Here is a 21233-nt window from a genome sequence, read left to right as displayed (position 1 = left end):
AATCTGCTACGCAGCTGCAGGAGGATTACTGCTGCTGTTGATTATTACTGTTGTTATAGATTAGTGCTGCTGCATTTTGTGCAGTGTTTGATACTGCACAAAATAACCTGTGGTAGATCTATACAGGCGGAGCATTGGGAAAGGTGGAGTGTTTCAGAGGAACTCTGAAAATATGCTGTAAAATGATCTAGTAGATGCTAACCAGCTAACCAACCAATCAGCTTGTGCCAAGTCATTTAATGCTGTGAATAGCACCATTTAGACCCATCAGCCTGCTATATCTAGAGTTTCATGAAATAACTAGTTATTTAGCATGATTTGGCATGTTGTTGGGATGTTGCTAACATGATTAACAAGTACCTAACATGACTTAATATTGATATTGATAACATCCTGTTAACATAATTAACATGTTGTTAGCATGATTAAGTACTTTGCTATCACATTGCTAACATGATTAGCATGTTGCTAATGTTATTAGGATGTTTATAGCATGATTACCGTGTTGCTAGCATCTTTTTACACATAAACATGCATTTAGCATGATTTAGCATTTTGTTAGCATGTTTCTAGCATGATTTGCATGTTGTTTTTCTTGTTGCTAACAAGATAGATAGATATATAGATAGATAGATAGATAGATAGATAGATAGATAGATAATTTTAATGCATGAAGTGGAGGCCAAGTACCACATAAAGCCAAGTCAATTAATCTACAATGGTGATTAAACTGACTTGGAATTACCTGTGCAGTTTTAATTCATTCCTGCCAGCCAATCAAAATCGAGTGTTCGGACAGACCATGGTATAAAGTACTTGTCAAACCATTTCAAAGGTCATAAGATTTTCTCAAAATTTACAAACAGTGGTGCTAAAAATGAATGTAATATTGAAATGATTTTGCGATGAACTGCTATGTAACCCTTTAATTTTAGGTATGTATACTTTTTACAAACGCAAAACAACAGTACAAAAATAAACCCTTCAGATAGCACAATGAAAACTGTCATTTATATGAAAGAAGATTCATATCATCTTCACAGTGAACAATAAGTGCAACATTAATAGATTTAACAATGATGCTGGACCATTCATCATGAACCACATCATCACAGCAGAAAAACAATTGCAGATTATAGCAGAAATGTTCTTATAAAACTGTATTGCAGATTGATATGAATAACTGACTGAAACTACATATTGAGTGAAACATGCATTGATAATAAAATTGAAAGTAAAAGTGCTTTGGCATTGTTAATGGAATAGCACTCACTCTTGTCATTACTAAAACAGGTGTAGTGAGAAATTGCACTGTTCTCTGTGACAACCTTGCACCAAAACAGACTGGCTGTGGGACATCGATGTGCAGCTAACCAAAAGTCTCCATTTGAGCATTCAGATTGCTTACATCAGGTTTGCTGACATGTCATTAGTGGGCGGGATTTTGGACAGAAGTGGCAGTTGAACTCAGAAACTACGGCTGGTAGAAGTTCACGAAACATCATATCACTTACAGTGCCTTTAACTTGTGGAATGTCAGTGGTGCCAAAACTTAGCCCTGTAACTATAATTTCTTCTCCTCTTAAATGTGAGGAGCACTTAAAACAACACAAAGTGCTCTTGATTTCTGTAGTGCATAAAATTTTGACTAAAAGAGCTTAAATTCAGCAGGTCTTCATTGGCATACTAATCTGTCGGAAACATCAACGCTCATTGGAAACCAAAAGGTTGGTGGTTTGTCTTACACATTGAAAGCTGAAGCTCCATCTGTCAAGAGTTCATAGGTACTACTTTAATCCCATGAGCATTAATGTACGTGAGCAGGACTTTGGCTCTTCTCTCAATCACGTCAATGAGTTTTTCAATGCCTTGACGGCCCCCCTGACTGTCCCAGTACTGCTGGTCGAGAAACAGCGATTGCAGGAGCTTTTCCCTGAGACGCTGAGACCTCAACACTGACACAGACTGATCTGGTAGTCTGAAAGGGAAAATATATTAAAGGAATATGGTAATGCACTCCTAAATTATTAAAACAAACAAATAATTTTAATAATACACAAATCAAAAATCATTATACCATTTTCAGAATCTCCTCAAACTAAACTGTTTTGCTAACTACCCTATTATGCAATACCCCGCTGTAATGCAGATAACGTGCAAGCAGTGATACTCAAACACAGCAATGGCCCATCATTTCTTTTGATTTATGTTACTGCACAAGTGAGCTTGCGTTCCCAGAGATATCACATTAGCAGCATTGCCAGCAGAATCCCTTAGCTCAGACAGCACGTGTCAGATTGTTGGCGTATGTATTTGCTTACGTCTTCAGTGCTGTTGTGGAGGTGTTGGCTTACTGAAAGCCCAAACTTGTGGCCTCACCGAAATGAATTCAGTTGCAGTCTTAGTTACAGCAATTACAAACCACCTCAGATTGTCCGGTAAGGACAAGAACAGAAGACGCCCCAAATTATATTTTATTTAAAACCATAATAATGTCTATTTAAACCTGATGACCTGTGGCAGCTTGTAATTTAATCAAACAAACTGTAAGGATTAATTTCTTTGGGGATATAAGTTTGAAATTAAATAGTCTGCAAGGCATTTTAATTGAAATTGAATAAGGGTATGTGTGAATGATCGGTTTAAAAAAAAAAAAAAAAAGATCATTTGCACAGTATCTCTGCAAAACCTTTGTGATTTTTGACACTTACAAATGTTATTATGATATACAAATTAAAAATCAAGTGGTCATATTCGATCTCTAACTCTTACTCACTCTTTGATTCCCTCTAGTAGCCTGAAGTTCAGATTTCCCTCGTCTCGGTCAAAGTAGCCCTTGTTGTTGAAGAAAACCAGGTGGTGTGGGTCATGTTTACGGTGGACTATGTGTCTCAGCTCTATGCTGTCCTTGTCTCTGCATTCTTCATGGTGACCAAGCTCAACACAGGTGTCCTCTGGGCGAGGCTTGAATCCACAGCAGTTTTTATCTAGGCGTTCATAAATCTGAGAAGAAACAGTCTTTTTGCTTTATGGATTTAAGGTCAAATAAAATGCTTCAGTTGGTTTTCTGAACAAATGTTGCTTGTCACCAAAATTGCAACACAGAAAGACACTGATAAAAGTGGAGTACCTGCAGGAGGAAATCAAAGACTACCAGCTTGCTCCATTCGTGATGGTGGATGCTGGTGCAGCTCCACTCTGGTTTAGGGATGACACCCCGATGCCAGCACTTGTGTTTGAGGGAGGTTTGATATGAGCCCCAGTTCAACTTTTCAGAAGGTTGATCTACTACTGGGCTTAAAGAAGGGTCCCACAAAACCACTGGACAAGGCTGACCATCTGAAACAAGATTAATATACTGTATATACATTCATTAGTCATCAGCAGTCATACTTGCTTTTTCAGTAGCTCATGACAGCTTTTGGTTACACTGAAAAGGCTCCTAATTACAGAAACCCAAGTCTATAAAATCCACACAGATTTCATTGCACTTTATGATAAATTAATAAAGCTTTCCTCAGACTTTTCTCAGAAGTGACTTAACTTTTTTAGATATTTTGCAATGACTTTAAATCAAAATATGATAAAAAAAGAAAAAAGAAAATTACCACTTGGTTTGATATTTTTTAAAATAAAACGCAAGTCTGAGCTTTTTAAATGAAAGAAACTTGCACTGACTGATCTTAAATCATATCGGTGCCTTTGTTTTGTCTCAAGATGCCCACCAGTAATGTTTTTTTTTTTTTTTGGTTCTATGAAACCGAACCTTTATTCTCTTGTAATGCGTTCTCTAGTAATCTTTGGTTTATTCACAACTTTGGAAAAAAAAAAAAAAGTTTTTATACAGTGAACACTACCTCCAAGAGAGTGGAATCGTCTGCTGACAGCTGGCAAAGTTCTGTTCAGTCCCAAGATCCTGTCCAGATGAAAGGCGAACACCTCACTCATGTCCAAGGGTCGCTTGACAATACCGCAACATTTTCGACACTCAGCAACTTCGTCCGTGCCATTTGTCGCACTTTTAAATAAAATGAAAGAAGAGAAGCCCGGAGGTGCCACTTCATCAATCTGCGTAATTTTACAATCGGCCAGAAAGCGCATGGCAGTAATGTCATCATTGCTGAACCACGGAGGAGCTTTTTCACTGTATATCCTTATGGTTGAATAACCAGTGTCACTGGCATCAAGCTCAGAATATCCCAGTCGTTTGTTAAGGGTGTTTGTATCGTGCCCCGCGTGGTTCGCCTTGCCCTGTGTGCCACCCTGCGGTCTCACTTTAACTTTCTTTCTCCGGAGTTTGGGTCGCACTGTTCCCCTGATGATGGCCGGTTTGTGCCGCTTAGATTTGAGTGTTATATACACCACATTAGACCTGGTCGGGCTCACAGACTCATTCACCTCCACATCAGCGGGGTCCTGTGCACTTTTACTCTGGGAATAAACGCTATTTCCAGTCCACAGATCAGGACGTTTGTCCTGGCGAGTAGACGACGTGCGACTAACATGAACGGTGAAAAACAAATAAACAAAACACACTACAGGTATAATCAGATACTTCCGAAGGGCAGGATATTTCCAAAAGTTGCAGACTTTCAAAACGATACTGGCAAACAAATCAAAGCGACGCAGACATTTCCAGGACGAGTCGAATGCGTATCCATTGGTACGAGTGTCTGCGCATGATTAAATCGATTTTCTTTTGGAATAGCGTTCGTTTCGTTTACATATTGATAGTAGACAGGAGCTCCAGATGGTCCACTCAGCGCAACCGCTCCAGCATGAATGAGACAACTGCCCCGATGCCGGATCAGCTGAGATAACAGTCCCATATACTAACAATGTCGCTTGTCCTTACGCCACATCTGCAAGCGCAAGAGTCTAGAACGCTCTCATTATAAAGAACACTAGACACATTTTCATATATATATATATATATATATGAGTGTGTGTGTGTGTGTGTGTGTGTGTGTATGTATATATCATTGCTCTTTTTGTTGTTTTTGATTGCTCACATCAGGAATTAATTGTTTTAAACTGTAGAACTTTAGATTGGACTCTAGATTATATACACACATTTTTATAAGAGCTTGTCCAAGCTTTTTCAGTCTGTCTTCTGAAGGTCATATTGGCGAGATAAGTCATTAAAATTAATTGGTCAAAAATAAAAAATAATAATAATTCTTGGACTCCGATGAAAACTTAAGACTCAGTTGAAAAAAAAAATACAACAAATAAACACAAAGCTAGATACATAGCCTGTAGCCAGAAAGGGGGAACGGTTTAATTCAAATATGTGAACTTACACAACACCTTGGATTAATTTTAATAGCAATTAAAATGCTAAAGCAGAAACGTGCAATTCACACCAAGGGCTTCCAAGCAACCGACATTATGCAAGTTTGGCTTAAAACTTGATCCATCATTGCCATCTTGTGGTAACATAACGTACAGACTCAAATCTTTGAATAGGCTGTTAGCAGGGAGCCAGCCAGAACAACACAAGTAGCCAAAGCAAACAGCAGCAAGTTCCCAAGTCCCTGTGGAAATAAAATCAGTTTGTTAGACCAGCCTAAAGAGAAGAAGTTGACTCTACTTAATTTCTTTATTACGAGTAATGAATCAATATATATATATATATATATATATATATATATATATATATATATATATATATATATATATATATATATATATATATATATATATATTAAAAAAAAAGAAAGAAGAAGAATAAAAAAAAGTTGCTTTATTGTGCCATTCCAAAGAGGCAAAAAAAAAAAAATCACTTTCACAGACTTTAAATTAAATGTTCCCTCCTGGTGGAATGACCTGCCTACAGTGTCTCAATCAAGCAGCTGTGTCCTTAAAACACTAAAAACACATATCTTCCATCTTTATTTGACCCTCTAACTCTAGCACTCTCTATTATAAAACTTTTCCCTTTTAGACTTGCACTCAATTCATTTACTAATTGCTTTTCTTTAAAAAACAAACACTAGATTTTCTAATATTTTTGTATTCTGTCTATTAGTTTTTTTATTATAAAATTAAAAGAAAAAAACTCACTAGCTTGCTTTACTCTTTTTCTGTTCTGTCTTTTTATTATAGCACTTGCATATGATTGCTGTTTTGTTGATTTTGATTGCTTCCATTGTCCTCATTTGTAAGTTGCTTCAGATAAAAGTGTCTGCTAAATGACTTAATGTAAAAAGTGAAGTGACATTCAGCCAAGTATGGTGACCCATACTCAGAATTTGTGCTCTGCATTTAACCCATCCGAAATGCACACACACAGAGCAGTGAACACACACACACACACACACACACTGTGAGCACACACCCGGAGCAGTGGGCAGCCATTTATGCTGCGGCGCCCGGGGAGCAGTTGGGGGTTCGATGCCTTGCTCAAGGGCACCCAAGTTGTGGTATTGAAGGTGGAGAGAGAGCTGTTCATGCACTCCCCCCACCCACAATTCCATCCGGCCCGAGACTAGAACCCACAACCCTTCGATTGGGAGTCCAACCCTCTAACCATTAGGCCACGACTTAGCTGTTTCAATACATTGTGTTCTCGGAAGTTAAATCAACATAAAAACTTACAGGGTTACTCCACCCCAAAATGAAAATTGTCATTAATCAATCACGCCCATGTCGTCCCAAACCTGTAAAAGCTTTGTTCGTCTTCAGAACACAATTTAAGATATTTTGGATGAAAACCTGGAGGCTTGAGACTGTCCTGTAGGCTGCCAAGTAAATAACAGTGTCAAGATCCATAAAAAGGTATGAAAGTCGTCATCAGAATACTCCATCTGCCATCAGACATGCAATCTGGGTTACATGAAGCAACAGGAAGATTTTTTTGTAAGCAAAGAAAACAAAAATAAAGATTTTAGTCATTTTAAGGCAGTCTATGGGACAGCCTCAAGCCAATAGGTTTTCATTTTCATCCAAAATATCTTAAATTGTGTTCCCAAGACCAACAAAGCTTTGCAGGTTTGAACGACATGGGGGTAAGTGATTAATTACATTTTATTTTAGGGTGGAGTATCCTTTTAAATTCAGTTGAAAAATGCCATCTGAAACACTGAATGAATACAAATAGCTTTATGTTACCTACTTTGACCTCTTTAAATACCACACTTCCCCACAGAGCAGCGACTAAGCCATAACCCTGAAAGCAAAGTAGAACACATTATCATTAAAGGTGAATGAGGATGTGGAAGATTTTTTTTTTTTTTCATGATACTTACAGCATTAACTATAGGGAATGTGATCACTGCACTAAGGTAGTAATTTGCCATAAGCCAGGAATATGTGGCTAATCCCCACATGAGGCCACACAAAAAACCTGCACGGAAGATCTTACTTGAACACAGGAACTCAATTCAGCAGAAAGGTGACAGAATCTCTGGAGGAATAATTTGTATCACAAATGTATTGTGTTCAGAGCCTGAATCTACACTGTACATGTAAAAAAAAAAAAAAAAAAAATATATATATATATATATATATATATATATATATATATATATATATATATATATATATATATATATATATAATATATATATATATATATATATATATATATATATATATATATATATATATATATATATATATATGTGTGTGGTGGGCCGTTAACGGGAGACTCTTATCGGGCAATAAAAAAAAAATATATCGCCGTTAATCTATTCTCAAAGTTGGTTTGAGAGCTGGGTCTATACTAGGCGAGCTATGAAACCTTGATATTTTAGCTTGGATATATACCTAGCTGAATCTGTAGGGGGCGAAAACCATATCTATGGGCGAGAATGACTCTTTAAACCTACTGTGAAATTACCACATCAAACGTGACGTGCTAACACGGTGTGCATGCAGAGAGAGAGAGACGCGTATCACGGACAGCGACACGGACAGAGCTCTATTCTGCGAAGTTCTCCTTGCGTATTCTGCGAAGTCCTTCCTGCACCTGAACGAACAAATACAAATCGCAGTTTGAACAAACAAAAAGATGTGAAAGAGCCCAATTCAGCAGCGTGGTGTTCTGTTGTTCAGGGCTCACGCAGAGAAAGGCATCTCAAAACACTTGAACACCGAATCTGCTTCTTTTTGCTCTTGTGCCGACAAATACATACAAAATGTCAAAATACCCGCCTTACAAAGTATGCTCGAAAAAAAACTGTCAGGTATGTCTTAAGTGAAAGTAAACGGTTGAGGAAAAAAGGGGATGTTTATTATACTGGACGCATTCATCGTCTCTTAAAGTGACCGCGCTTAATTTAGCTACTAGCTGCTGTAATGTTAATCCAAGAAAATTAAAGAAAATCACTCACTGCTCTTGACTGAATTACTTTGTAGTTTTAACAAGAATTAATGCACAGTCAAACCAAAAATTATTGAGACACCAGATATATTTTTTTATATATTTGACTAGTAGGTACAGGACACTATAATACATTTATGTAAATGAGTATAGCAAAATTAAGTGAACTGACATATTATACCCAAAGAATCTTCATACAGTGAACTACTAGTGAAATTGTTAATTGTTCAGCACCTTAAAAAGCACCATGTATTGCTTATGTGTTTTTTTTTTTTTTTTTCTGAATTGCTAATGCAAACTTTTCACACCACAGTCTGAACAAAATTAAGCATTGCTTGGAAATTGTTCAACAAAGTATTGATGGTACTGTAAATATTGTCATAATAACATTGTCACGGTCTGTAGTTTTGGTTGATTGTAATCAATTACATATCAAGTTATGACATTATCAAGACAAATTTCTGACAAACTTTAAGTTCTTGTCATATCTTAGAACCATTTTAGAAGCGATAGCAAATAAACTGTAATAATGTGAGAAATGTTGAAGGTGTCTGAATACATTTTGGTTTGTTTGTACATTTAATTTTTACATTGAAGACTATCCAGTGCTGTTTTACATTTAATTATTCAGATTCTGTACCTTGACACCTACATACTTGGAGAAAAAAAAAAAAAAAAAAAAAAAAAAAACTTAAACATTGTGTAAACAGCACAAATAAATAAAAAACGAACGAACATGGCCCATTGGTACAAGCTTCACTGGGGCCCCGCTGACCCCAGCTCTGGCCCTGGGTGCAGAAGCAGCAAGGACTTACACTCATTGTGCTTTCACACAGAATGCATTTGCAGTCCGTTTATCGGTACGTAAACTATCGATCACCTGGAACGCACTGACGGACCTCAAACCGTGTGAACGCTGGAATCCGTTAACATGAGTGCGAAAAAAAAAAAAAATGAAACAAACATATGTATATATGTGTGTGTATATAAAACCACATACACACACATATTATATATATACACACCCATATACATGATGTTACAAGGCAACATGGTCCTTTCATCTAAATTAAAATAAAGATGATGCAATAGAAAGCACATTAATTACCAGGTAAGATGGCTCTGGGATAAATCCGAGGCCTGTTCTTCATGACTGCACAGTAAGCAAGAAAATACACTGTGCTTGTGAGGAAAATTCCACTGTAATGGGCAAAGCAGTAGTCAGTTTCTGTAATGGATGGCCAAAAAAAAAAAAAAAGCCCATTAATCATATCATTAAGCTGTAGTACAAATGCATGTCACTTTAAATGTAACTAATATATACATACCCTTCTGACTGGATCCAGTGAACATACTAGAATTGGTTGTGGCATGGACTTTAATATAGAAAACAGGCATAAAAGAAGAACCATAAAGGACACCTGAAAATACGGCCAAGATGCAGCCACTGTAACAAGAGGATATCATGAAAATCCATATTTGATCTTTATCATCCAGATATTTGACAATACTAGAATGTAAAGCTGAAAATACAACAGACGTTAATTAAAAACTGTAATATAAAAATGTATTGATTGAAAAAAAAAAAAAAAAAAAAAAAACAAGTGCAAGAATATTTTAGCACAGAAGCCATCAAGCTCAGACTTTCCAGTACCGTGTTGATGGGCTAGAAATGTGAGGAAAACCACACAAAGCTTGGAGGGCCTACAAATACTTACAATACTCTCTTGCTCTTTGGTGAAATTGTGTCCACCCATGAATCACTGGGGCTTGTGCTGTCTGGATTCAACCTCTGAGGACAGACGTATGAATGCAAGTACTGTAGCACTTAATCTCAGCAAAGATTTGTGTATCCGAGACATAATACTCAAAACAATATTCTGCATAAACAATCATAATGTCCCTTAATGAGACAAAGCCCTAACAAACCTACCCTATCATCAATCAACAAAGGCATGGTTTCGGCAGATGTGCGTTTCTGAACATCAGTTTTCACAAAGAAGAATATGATGGCACTGAAACAAAGACATGATTGTGTTACACAAAAAACATACCATAGGGTTCTCTCTCACAATAAATAAAAAGGTAAGGATGTTTTTATTCCATATCCCATAAAATCAGATGGAATTATGGATCCAATACAAAGTGACTTCAGGTCTTAGGAGGAGATTTATCCTGCCTTACATAGTATATTACATTTTCAATTTCAGAGAAACTTTTAGACGAGTACAGACAGCAGCTCTTTGATCTCAAAAGGATCTTTGTGAGGTGTAACTCCTAAATGAAATAGAACAATTTTCGGGATGGAAATATTGTCTAACCACATATTAAATCAGTGTGCCTGCAACATTTCCATTCCATGGCCATGGGTTTTAGCCATCCTTTTGAGGACACAAAGTAACTTTAAATTTCAGCCTTCATTTACCAAAGAAATATCCCTTTAATGGTCTGCCTTCACATACTATACACACAACTAATGCTTAAGGATATCACATTGCCTTCTCTCTCATTACCTTAGCAGACAAAGGCCAGCTCCACAATAATTGTGTATTGGTTTGGATACTTCCTCTGGATTCAGACCAAACCAGCCAAACCTTGAAAGGAATGAATTAAGAGGTAAATTCACCTCTGCCTTTAATTAAAAACATGGGTAACACTTCACAAGGTCCCATTATATTCACGTTTCACTGTTGGTTACATTATAAATCTGTTAAAGTTAATAAAAATACAGCTGTTTGTTGTTAGTTTATGTTAGCTCAGGTCCAATATTAATAAACATTAACATGTAAAACTTTACATTTTTAATCATGCATTATTAAATGCCGGAATTTACATTAAGATTAATAAATACTTTAGAACCACTGTTTTCATTGTTAGTCTGTGTTAACAAATGTAGTTAAACTAATCTTAACAAGTGGAACCTCAATCTAAACTTAAAATAATATATTTATAAAAACATGCACTAAAGAAGTACAACATAATACTTCCGAGAAAAAGTATGACTCTAAATTTAAAAAAGGCTTGAGTTGAGCTTGAGTTAAAAAGCAGCACTAATAATATTTATATAAAAAAATCCATCAGTGATCTGTCATCTTACATAAACTGCTTAACATTACATATTTAGCAATGATTTAAGTTTCATCAAGCAAATGTTATCAGTATTTGCTGGTGTCACTGGACTGGTTCACCAACTCATCTAGCCTGGGCTAGATTCAACTCATTTCAACTCATCCCCTAGTTTAAGCCCCTTCTGTCAAACATCAGTCCGGCTTACCTTGAGCTTGTCCATCCAATTAGCATTGCACTGGATCCCCAAAGCAAAATTCCAAGTCCAAGGCCAATAAACTTCACAACTGGGACTGCTGTTATATTTCCTGAGAGGTAAATCTGTTACAATATAACAATGGTATATTTTAAACACAGGTTCATTCACTCACACATATGATTTACCAGTTGCCCAAAGTGCTCCTCCAAGCATAGCAGCAGGATGGGCTCTGGAGGGGCGGAACAATGTGTCCGTAACCAGTCCAACAAACCAGATAGCTGAACAGCAAATCCACTGAAAAAACATTCCTGTAAAGACAACAGATTTTAGCACAAGGCCATTCAAATGTTGGCTTGAAGCATACAAGTTAAACTCACCATCACCAGTATCAACCGTTTTGACAGGAACAAAATAACTTCCATAAAACAGCACTGAAATCACACAGGCCACAAAGCCATAAGTGGTTTCTGTACTACTGGCTTCATTAGAGGACAAGGGCTCTAGGTATAAAACAAAAAGGAAGTTTGACCACACACTTATTGCATGTATGTTTCAAAAAAGCATTATAACTGTCTGCAATAGAGCGACTTTTTATTTTCTAAGCACAGAAATTGCCAAGCCGAAACACCCAGATGTGACACAGCAGCATAATGTCCGTCAACAACAGATCGATCAAAATATTTCACTTTGTTGTTAACACTTAACATTTAATATACCTTCAACTGACAATGTGCTACAGCATCTTACAACAAAAAGCACAATTACAGCTAGTAAAGCCATCAGTGTCCTGCTTTGCCCCTTACTCAGGGAGTAAGCGCTGCATTTGTTATTGTAGCAATGCATGAATGCAGTGTAATGGTAATGTTGTAAAACAGGTGTCATTAATTGTCCCCACTATCCTGCCCTACTAACCAATCAGGGTGTTGTGAGGAGGTACTTCTTTTTCTTTAAAGGATCCCCAGTCACCATTTACTGTCATTAGAGTTTTTTCCATACATAAAAGTGAATGGTGACTTGTTTTTTTTTTTAAACTGAGGGTATAAAAAAAGGTATAAATAATAATATTTTGAGGTGAGTTTTTTGTTTGAAATTGACCGCAGTTTCCAAACAGCTCCACTAGATGGCGATTGCGTTCCAGCTTGTTTTGATTCCGCCAGCCTTTGAGCAGAAGGAGGGCGTTAGCCAATCACAGGACGTTTGGCCAGCATCCCAAATTCTGTTTCTGAATATGCAAAACAGAAAAGAAGTACCAACAACACTGCTCTGTAGCATTACCACGATAAACCTTAATCACTGAGTGAGTTAAGAGTAATAATACTATGCATTACCTGCATTAAACGTCCTTTTTTAAAGGTAAATATTGAAATGTGAAGTAAGTGATTAATAGTACACTAGGCTTACGAGAGTAACGTTACTGGAATTAGTAGGCAGTGAAACATTTCGTGACATTAATAACCTTTTTTTTGTATAATCATCATACTATTTCTGCTTTTGTTTCAGCATTTAAAATGGCATAAATGTTTAATCTCTGCAACGTTGTCAGTAGCGGACGAAAGACCACAGTCACTGTATTAAAAGTGTGTCGTTGCCATGGAAACTGAGGGTAAGGTAAGGATTTAACGGGAAATTAATGTATTGTTGTAACAAATTAAATCAGTCCCCAATTCTCACCAACGCTCAATTTATTTCATTTATTTGACAAAAACACAGTAAAAGCGGTAGCATTTTGAAATAATATTACAAATGTAAACAACAGCATTATCCATAAGAAATCCTTCTAATGTGTTGATTTGGTGCTGATTTTCAATGTTCAAAAGCGCACTGTTGTGCACAAAAAATGCATTTTAGGATTCTTTGATTAATAGAAATAACCACATTTATTTGAAATAGAAATCTTTTGTAACATTATAAAAGTCTTATCTGTCAGTTTTTAAAGGTTTGAAGGGTAGTGTATAATAATATTATTTCTCAGGTGATCAAGTGCAAGGCAGCAGTGGCCTGGGAACCAGGAAAAGCACTCTCCATTGAGGAGGTGGAGGTTGCCCCTCCCAAAGCTCATGAAGTACGAATTAAGGTACAGTAGATTCATAACACTACATTTATCGTGTTAGGCAAGATGTAGTATAAATGTAAACCCAAACTTAAAACACCACTTAAAGATAGGCCTGAGAATAACCACATTTCTTGCTATGAACCGTATGCATTTGAATTTACCATTATTTAAAAAAATATATGTTAATTTTATTTAGATTTTTTTTTTTTTTTTTTTGTACTTTCAAAGAACCAAGTATTATTTTATTTCACTAAGAAGTGTCTTTTCATCAACTCTTTTTAAGATAGTAGCATCTGGAGTATGCCACTCAGATTGGGCTTACCTGTATGATACTGCTAAAATGAAGCCACGGCCTTTTCCTTTGATCCTGGGACATGAAGGGGCTGGGATTGTTGAGAGTGTTGGTCCAGGTGTCACAAAGGTATCTAAAGGTAGACCAAAAATCTATCATAAACACTTCTAATATCCTTATTAAATGTAAGTTCTGATTTCACAATTAATTCATCTTAATCACTTCGTCCTAGATACATGAATGTAGAAGTGTGTAGGCATGTCACATGCATTATTTCAGAACACTTTATTTTGATATATCTGCAGGAGATAAAGTCATTCCTCTGTTCCTGCCACAGTGTGGACAGTGTGAACGCTGCCTGAGTCCAAAGACAAACCTCTGCACCAAAAACTGGTTATAATAATACTGCACTATTTATTTATAGTAAATACTAAGCATTTTTCATCTGATTTTGAATAGATGTTAACTGTAGTTTTCTCTGCCTCCCAGGGACAAAACTCAACAGGGTGTTCTTGCAGATGGCACCAGCAGGATCACCTGCAAGAATCAGCAGATTTACCAGTTTATTGGTGTCAGCACCTTCTCTGAATACACTGTTGTGCCAGAGGACAATGTCACCAAGATTCACCCGGATGCTCCACTGGACAAAGTCTGTCTGCTGGGCTGTGGAGTGTCTACAGGATATGGAGCAGCAGTGAACACAGGCAAAGTGTGTGTGATTTCCACTTCCACGAGATAAAAATAACATCCCAACACCTTGTAGCACGTGTTATATTTTTTTTTTTTGTCATTGTCTTCCTCAGGTAGAATCTGGCTCTACATGTGCGGTGTTTGGTTTGGGAGCTGTTGGACTGGCAGCTGTCATGGGATGCAAGGCTGCTGGAGCTTCCAGGATCATCGCTGTAGACATCAATCCAGACAAGTCTGAGATCGCCAAGACTTTTGGAGCAACTGAGTTTGTGAACCCTAAAGAGCACAGTCAACCCATTCAGGAGGTGCTGAGGAAGCTGACTAATGGTGGCGTTGACTTCTCTATTGAGTGTGTGGGGAATGTAGGAGTAATGGTAAGTTCCTATAACCAGTGTGTATTATTATTGAATAAACTGTAAGTTTATTAGTAGAGCTGTATTTTTCAAAGATGTTGAGTTCTTACTTCAGTGTTGTTTATATACAGTTAGGAACTCAAGTTGCCATGCCTGTATGTGCCCTGAGGTTAATTGAACTAATACAATTTCCTCTGACCAGAGAGCAGCTGTGGAAGCGTGTACTCCTGCAGGGGGAATCTGTGTGATTGTGGGTTGGATTGAGGTGGAGGAACTTTCCCTGGCACCCCTGGATATCCTACTAGGAAGAACTCTGAAAGGCACTTATTTTGGAGGTAAATGCTTTCCCTGTATATAAAGTAGTGTGAGCTGTTATGATGGCAAATGCACAAAATGAATAATTGATCAGTAATTATCCTGGTGATTGACAGGTTGGAAGACTGTTGAGGCGGTGCCCAGACTTGTTCAAGACTATATGAGCGGGAAGCTTTTGCTGGATGAATTTGTGACACACAGACTGACTCTAGATCAGGTTAACCAGGCCTTTGATCACATGATCACTGGGAAAAGGTCAGTTCTTTGCATCTATTAATGAACACAGTTACGCAATTGTTTTATGATGAAAAACACAAGTAAATGCTTAAACGCTATCTTAAATGCTAAATAAATAATCTTGTAATATTATGTAATGTTCAGCATTATCAAAAGTTAATATATAATATAAAAATTAATCAATCTTTAGAATAACTCTCACAGTTCATATACGTGGCAGTAGCCAGGGTTTGAAAATGATTGAGGTCTATTATTGCATCAAAATGTATTAATACTTTACTATAGGGTGGAGATAATTTTATCATTTGTTAATTATTCATGCAAAAATATCTACATAATACTATTATAGTTTTCATCAATAACCATTGCTATATATATTTTTATACGATAACTTGTTTTTGGTAACATTGGCAATGTTTCTGAGAATTAATATCATGATATTTTTTGCATTTGCCTTACCAAGTGAGGAAACCTGTTAGCAATATCCGTGTTTTTTTATTTTTATTTATTACTGTCAGTTTAAGTGCAGACTATGCAGTGTTGCCAGATATTGCTATTAAAACAAATAAAAAACAAGAAAAATAAATAAATAAATAAACTGAAATTATACATGCAGACAATCATATGTGGAGTGTTAAACAGAATGTCATTCAGAGAACAAATTTTGTACCTCTGAACGTTCAGAAGTCCAGACCTCAGTGACCTCATAGCCGGCTACAGGCATGTTCATATGGTATTGCAATATTATATTAAAATTTGTTGAAACTGAAGTAGTGACAGATCCTTTCTTCTGTATCGTTTGAAACAGATTATTGAAAAAAATATATATATATTTTGGAGGTGCGGGTTTAAGAGAAATGATCACACATGAATAAATACATTTATAAAATACACAGGATGAACTCTCTGTTTATAGTTTCAAATCCCACAGCAAAAAGTCTAGGCTTGAATAATTGGCAAAAACTTATGTAATTTGTTCATCTGTTTCTCTCTTTCTTAGTATCCGGACAGTGATTGAGATGTGAAATGGCAATTATTCTCAATATCCTTCAAAACAACTCAAGTATTTTGGTGGATTCCTCTAGCTCTCTAAAGCCTCACAGTGTCAGAAGGTGAATGTCATTATGTACTTTGCAGACTAGTATAGAAGACTATTTTGCAATAAAAAAAAGGATTACAAAATAAAAGACAGTGATTATCTGTCTGCTAATCCAAAGGTCCCTTTTCACTGCCTGTATGTATTGGCTAAAGTAAACAAGCACGGTGAATTAAAGGTGCCGAAGGAAAGGAGAAGTCACATTCACTGAATAAAGCATTGCTTGATTTATTTATTTTTTTTTGTCTATTGTCTCAAAGAGAATACAAAGACAATGTGTGTTATGATCAGAAACTGTTCCACACAATAAAGCCAAGTTTGTTGAATTTGATTGTTTGTATCTCTTCTTTATTAGCAGCCAATAGCAAATTTGCAATGCAGGACATCCTTAATTACTTCATTACTTTTATCTTAATGTACAGCTAGTGTATCTCTCCCTTCTGTGTGCCTCAAGACCAGCAGTGTAAAATTTTGCTGGTCTAACTTGTATTATTTCTTTTAGGCTGACATTCATTTAATTGAAATAACACTTCAGTTAAGTGTTGCAAATTTCCATGAGGCTTCAATACATGCTGATCATGATCAAACTTGTTTTGCTTTTGCTGCCGTTGGGAAGAGAAAGGTTGACTTAGTTATCTGAAGGTCATCCAATCACATGCAAGCAGGACTTTGTTCAGCGGTTGTATTGGTCAGTCAGCCATAACACATTTAGAATAATCATATAGCAGCTGTGCACCAGTTCAAAGTACACTAGTATCAGCAGATCCTCTCCTGAGCCCTGGCAAAACCAGCTCTGCGCGTAAGTTATTAATAGCATCCAAACATTTGCAAACTGTAAATCTGTGCATGCAGTCATCGGTTTTACTGAATGCATTCTAAATACTGGGAACTAGACAAAACTACATTTTAGCTTTGAGGGATGACACAATCCCCTAAATGTAAATGAATTAAAAAAAAATCATTATTATAGTATCAGTATAAATATTAGCCAATGATTTGTACCTGTAGATTTAATATTTAAGAAATGGGTACGGTTTACAAACATTAGCATTCTACTATGAAATGTGTTGCATGCTTCGCAATGTAAACTTGAATGAATGTAACATGATATAGTGCACTTTCATACTTCCTTATTGCTACACCACACAGGGGTGTGTAAGACATATGATGCCATATATGCAATGTCATGCCTATGTGCACAGATACAAATATTAGTGGGAACAAGGCTTTAACTTATGTCTGATATGTTTCATAACAATTTGTTAATGATGATAATCCATCAGAATAACTTTAAAGTGACAAATGTTACATGAAAGCTATTGTCCCCTTTTATTTTTAACCTGTTAGTGGGATGGTACTTACAGTAAATTATGCCCTAAACAAATATAAAAAAAATTGCAAGAATGCATGTTTTTTTATAATTAGCCATGAAAAACTTTTAACAAAAGTTGTATCTATTTATTGTTGTTCATGATCTTTTAGGAGGACGTTTAGACAACATTGGAAAGGATTCACTGTATTAAACGTGTGTGGTTAGCATGGAAACTGAGGGCAAGGTAAGGACATAGATAGGAGAAAAAGGTAGCTAAAATCCTCAAATGTTTTTACAAAGAATATGAAACAAATCACGTTACTTTTTTTTTCTTTTTTCATTCTCTAAGGTGATCAAGTGCAAGGCAGCAGTGGCCTGGGAACCAGGAAAACCATTCTCCATTGAGGAGGTGGAGGTTGCCCCTCCCAAAGCACATGAAGTACGAATTAAGGTACAGTAGGTCCATTACACTTCACTGGCCATGTCTGCATGTAATCCATTTACATTTAAAACTTATATGTAGACTTGCAATGTGATGTTGCTTGAATGAGTAAGCAGTATTTCTATATCAGACTAATGACTATCAGTTGACCTTTGGCAGATAGTAGCATCTGGAGTATGCCACACAGACTGGACTTTCCTCCATGAGGTTGGTAAAACTATGAATCCCCAGCCCTTTCCTGTGATTTTGGGACATGAAGGGGCAGGAGTGGTGGAAAGTGTTGGTCCAGGTGTCACAAAGATGTCCAAAGGTAAAACATAATCCACCATGGAAACTACAGTTATATATATAATGTCCTGAAATCTAAATTTTGTATCTCAATTTACCAACTTTGCATAAGTATAAAAACATGCACAGTATGACAAACTAATGCAAAAAAAAAAAAAAAAAATTAATACAAAATAAAAAAGGCATTTAGTGTATATATATATATATATATTTTTTTTTTTTTCATTATTAATTAAAATTTTGCTCTAACTCAAAACATTTCACCACCATTCAACCATTTATCTACAGGAGATAAAGTCATTCCTCTAGTCGTGCCACAGTGTGGACAGTGTGAACGCTGTCTGAGTCCAAAGACAAACCTCTGCACCAAAAACTGGTAAGTTAATGTTACTGAGCGATGGTTGTGTGATTTTTTTTTTGTTCTTCTGAACTCATAGACTATATTCATGAGTTAGGTGATCAAACAATTTAATTCCATTTAATTCCATTTCCTAGGGAGATGAATCAGAAATGTCTTCTTGCAGATGGCACCAGCAGGATCACCTGCAAGAATCAGCAGATTTACCAATTTATTGGTGTCAGCACCTTCTCTGAATACACTGTTGTGCCAGAGGACAATGTCACCAAGATTCACCCGGATGCTCCACTGGACAAAGTCTGTCTGCTGGGCTGTGGAGTGTCTACAGGATATGGAGCAGCAGTGAACACAGGCAAAGTGTGTGTGATTTCCACTTCCACGAGATAAAAATAACATCCCACCAGCTTGTAGCACGTGTTATATTTTTTTTGTCATTGTCTTCCTCAGGTAGAATCTGGCTCTACATGTGCGGTGTTTGGTTTGGGAGCTGTTGGACTGGCGGCTGTCATGGGATGCAAGGCTGCTGGAGCTTCCAGGATCATCGCTGTAGACATCAATCCAGACAAGTCTGAGATCGCCAAGACTTTTGGAGCAACTGAGTTTGTGAACCCTAAAGAGCACAGTCAACCCATTCAGGAGGTGCTGAGGAAGCTGACTAATGGTGGCGTTGACTTCTCTCTTGAGTGTGTGGGGAATGTAGGAGTAATGGTAAGTTCACAAGTTCACACTTACATATAATTATATGGAGTATAGTAATGCATTTTTGGCATGCTGTCCAGGGAAGGGCACCGAGCTTGAGAATCCGAACCCAGAGTACTAAAAGTGTAGTTAGAACTTGATGTGAGGAGATGGGATGCTGATAAACTGTCATATCTTACAATCAGAGGTCCGCTGTGGAAGCATGTACTCCTGCAGGGGGAGTCTGTGTGATGGTGGGCTGGACCAGGATGGGAGAACTTACTCTGGTTTCTGAGGATATTCTACTAGGAAAAACTCTAAAAGGCTCCTATTTTGGCGGTAAAGCATGCATGATAAATTTAAATATATCTTATGATGATCTACTGTAGCCTATATGTTGCAGAACCAGGTTGATGTGATATGGAGAATTAGGTCTAATCATTTACAGTCCTCTCCAATTTTACTGTGTATTAGTGGAAAACACCTGCGATTGAAAGTAACTTCTCTGTTCTTCCTGTCTGATTGACAGGTTGGAAGAGTGCTGAGGCAGTGCCCAAGCTGGTACAGGATTATATGAGCGGGAAGCTTCTGCTGGATGAATTTGTGACACACAGACTGACTCTAGATCAGGTTAACCAGGCCTTCGAGCTTATGATCACTGGGAAGAGGTAAGTTCTGTGAATCTACTATGGATCTTGTATTGTGGTAAGCATTGCTACAAAATATGCCTGACATATTTCAGTATTCTAGAATGGTCATATACCACACACATTGGTCAAGAGAATAAATTCTTTGTTATGGTGTCTAATTATTTCTATGTTCATACATACATATATGCTCGTAACCTCTTTCTTTTTTTCTTGCTCTTTTTCAGTATCCGTACAGTGATCAATATGTGAGAGTGTATATTCTGTTCTGACTTCACATCGATCAGAGAAGAATCTGTGTTGTCATCATGCAATGCAATAATGCAACAAAGCTGCATAGGTCTCAGTTCAAATCTCATGGGTCCCAAATCTTATTCAACATTATTGTACAGTAAACATGAATAAACTTGTCATTCATATTCAGTATAGCTTAATATGTACTGTATAGAGAAATGCTTATATTCTCAAGGAATATGTATTGAGGCACAATGTAGCTGTTTCATACTATAAAGCTTATTCTGATGCATTTGATTTGCTTGTATCTTCTTTTTCACCAGTAGATGGCAAGCCTGCACTATAAACATCCTTATTCACTTCCTTTGTCTTCTGAATGCTGTCTGCATTGAGACTAGTGAGTTTCTTCACTCTAACCTTTATTATTTCATACCACCGTGGCATGGCTCAATATCTGCTAAGTGTTCCACATCTTTACAGAGCAAACCATGAGCACTCCTGTCTCTTAACTACCATATACCATTATTGCCCTTTGAAACCACTATCCTCTAGTTTCTATCTACAATAATATTGCCATCTCAGCCTTTATTGTCTTCTAGTGGGACGTGTGAGAGGTCTCTAGAAAAATAGAAAGAATTTTGTCATAG

General features: G+C 36.8%; 3 protein-coding genes and 1 pseudogene across 10 annotated transcripts; 2 read left to right on the top strand and 2 right to left on the bottom strand.

Moving 5' to 3' along the window:
* Nucleotides 1–722: 722 nt before the first annotated feature.
* On the bottom strand, nt 723–4853 carry LOC113092920 (protein FAM198B-like; annotated as a pseudogene).
* Nucleotides 4854–5250: 397 nt separating this feature from the next.
* On the bottom strand, nt 5251–12456 carry tmem144b (transmembrane protein 144b). 4 transcript variants are annotated; one of them, XM_026258700.1, is made up of 12 exons: nt 12308–12456; nt 11969–12091; nt 11777–11899; nt 11601–11700; nt 10840–10920; nt 10260–10341; nt 10045–10118; nt 9655–9773; nt 9435–9554; nt 7251–7348; nt 7114–7171; nt 5251–5537 (listed from the first exon to the last, which is right to left on the bottom strand). In XM_026258700.1, the coding sequence occupies exons 1-12, from the start codon at nt 12432–12434 to the stop codon at nt 5341–5343; spliced, it is 1302 nt and encodes a 433-aa protein (XP_026114485.1). In that variant the 5' UTR covers nt 12435–12456; the 3' UTR covers nt 5251–5340. The 4 variants fall into 4 exon arrangements, with proteins under 4 accessions (XP_026114485.1, XP_026114486.1, XP_026114487.1 ...); XM_026258701.1 differs by having other exon boundaries at nt 5346–5537; nt 7118–7171; nt 12308–12455; XM_026258702.1 differs by lacking the exon at nt 7251–7348 and having other exon boundaries at nt 5404–5537; nt 7118–7171.
* Nucleotides 12457–12780: 324 nt separating this feature from the next.
* Nucleotides 12781–16862, top strand: adh5l (alcohol dehydrogenase 5-like). Of its 5 annotated transcripts, none has more exons than XM_026258706.1 (10): nt 12781–12888; nt 13092–13199; nt 13564–13665; nt 13928–14075; nt 14242–14329; nt 14426–14645; nt 14740–15000; nt 15182–15314; nt 15411–15549; nt 16532–16862. In XM_026258706.1, the coding sequence occupies exons 2-10, from the start codon at nt 13182–13184 to the stop codon at nt 16554–16556; spliced, it is 1134 nt and encodes a 377-aa protein (XP_026114491.1). In that variant the 5' UTR covers nt 12781–12888; nt 13092–13181; the 3' UTR covers nt 16557–16862. The 5 variants fall into 5 exon arrangements, with proteins under 5 accessions (XP_026114491.1, XP_026114490.1, XP_026114493.1 ...); XM_026258705.1 differs by having other exon boundaries at nt 12781–12944; XM_026258708.1 differs by lacking the exon at nt 12781–12888 and having other exon boundaries at nt 13092–13194; nt 13932–14075; nt 16532–16861.
* A 485-nt stretch (nt 16863–17347) lies between these two features.
* LOC113092929 (alcohol dehydrogenase class-3-like) lies at nt 17348–20882 on the top strand. The gene is made up of 10 exons (XM_026258719.1): nt 17348–17426; nt 18110–18183; nt 18289–18390; nt 18541–18691; nt 18958–19045; nt 19165–19384; nt 19475–19735; nt 19912–20044; nt 20235–20373; nt 20580–20882. The coding sequence occupies exons 2-10, from the start codon at nt 18166–18168 to the stop codon at nt 20602–20604; spliced, it is 1137 nt and encodes a 378-aa protein (XP_026114504.1). The 5' UTR covers nt 17348–17426; nt 18110–18165; the 3' UTR covers nt 20605–20882.
* The last annotated feature ends 351 nt before the right edge of the window (nt 20883–21233 follow it).

This window comes from Carassius auratus, unplaced genomic scaffold (assembly GCF_003368295.1).
Source record: "Carassius auratus strain Wakin unplaced genomic scaffold, ASM336829v1 scaf_tig00214762, whole genome shotgun sequence".
NCBI lineage: Eukaryota > Metazoa > Chordata > Actinopteri > Cypriniformes > Cyprinidae > Carassius > Carassius auratus.
This window is presented reverse-complemented; position numbering and strand designations above follow the sequence as displayed.

Excerpts from the sequence above, each read along its gene's own strand:
- tmem144b (XM_026258700.1), bottom strand. The coding sequence starts at position 12,434 with ATGCATTGCTACAATAACAAATGCAGCGCTTACTCCCTGAGTAAGGGG. Across the intron at positions 11,900-11,968 it reads AACGGTTGATACTGGTGATG|GAATGTTTTTTCAGTGGATT; the intron begins GTGAGTTTAACT and ends TTGTCTTTACAG. Across the intron at positions 9,555-9,654 it reads CACTGGATCCAGTCAGAAGG|AAACTGACTACTGCTTTGCC; the intron begins GTATGTATATAT and ends CATCCATTACAG.
- adh5l (XM_026258706.1), top strand. Across the intron at positions 15,001-15,181 it reads TGGGGAATGTAGGAGTAATG|AGAGCAGCTGTGGAAGCGTG; the intron begins GTAAGTTCCTAT and ends TCCTCTGACCAG. Across the intron at positions 15,315-15,410 it reads GAAAGGCACTTATTTTGGAG|GTTGGAAGACTGTTGAGGCG; the intron begins GTAAATGCTTTC and ends GGTGATTGACAG.
- LOC113092929 (XM_026258719.1), top strand. Across the intron at positions 18,391-18,540 it reads CACATGAAGTACGAATTAAG|ATAGTAGCATCTGGAGTATG; the intron begins GTACAGTAGGTC and ends GACCTTTGGCAG. Across the intron at positions 19,046-19,164 it reads AACCTCTGCACCAAAAACTG|GGAGATGAATCAGAAATGTC; the intron begins GTAAGTTAATGT and ends TCCATTTCCTAG.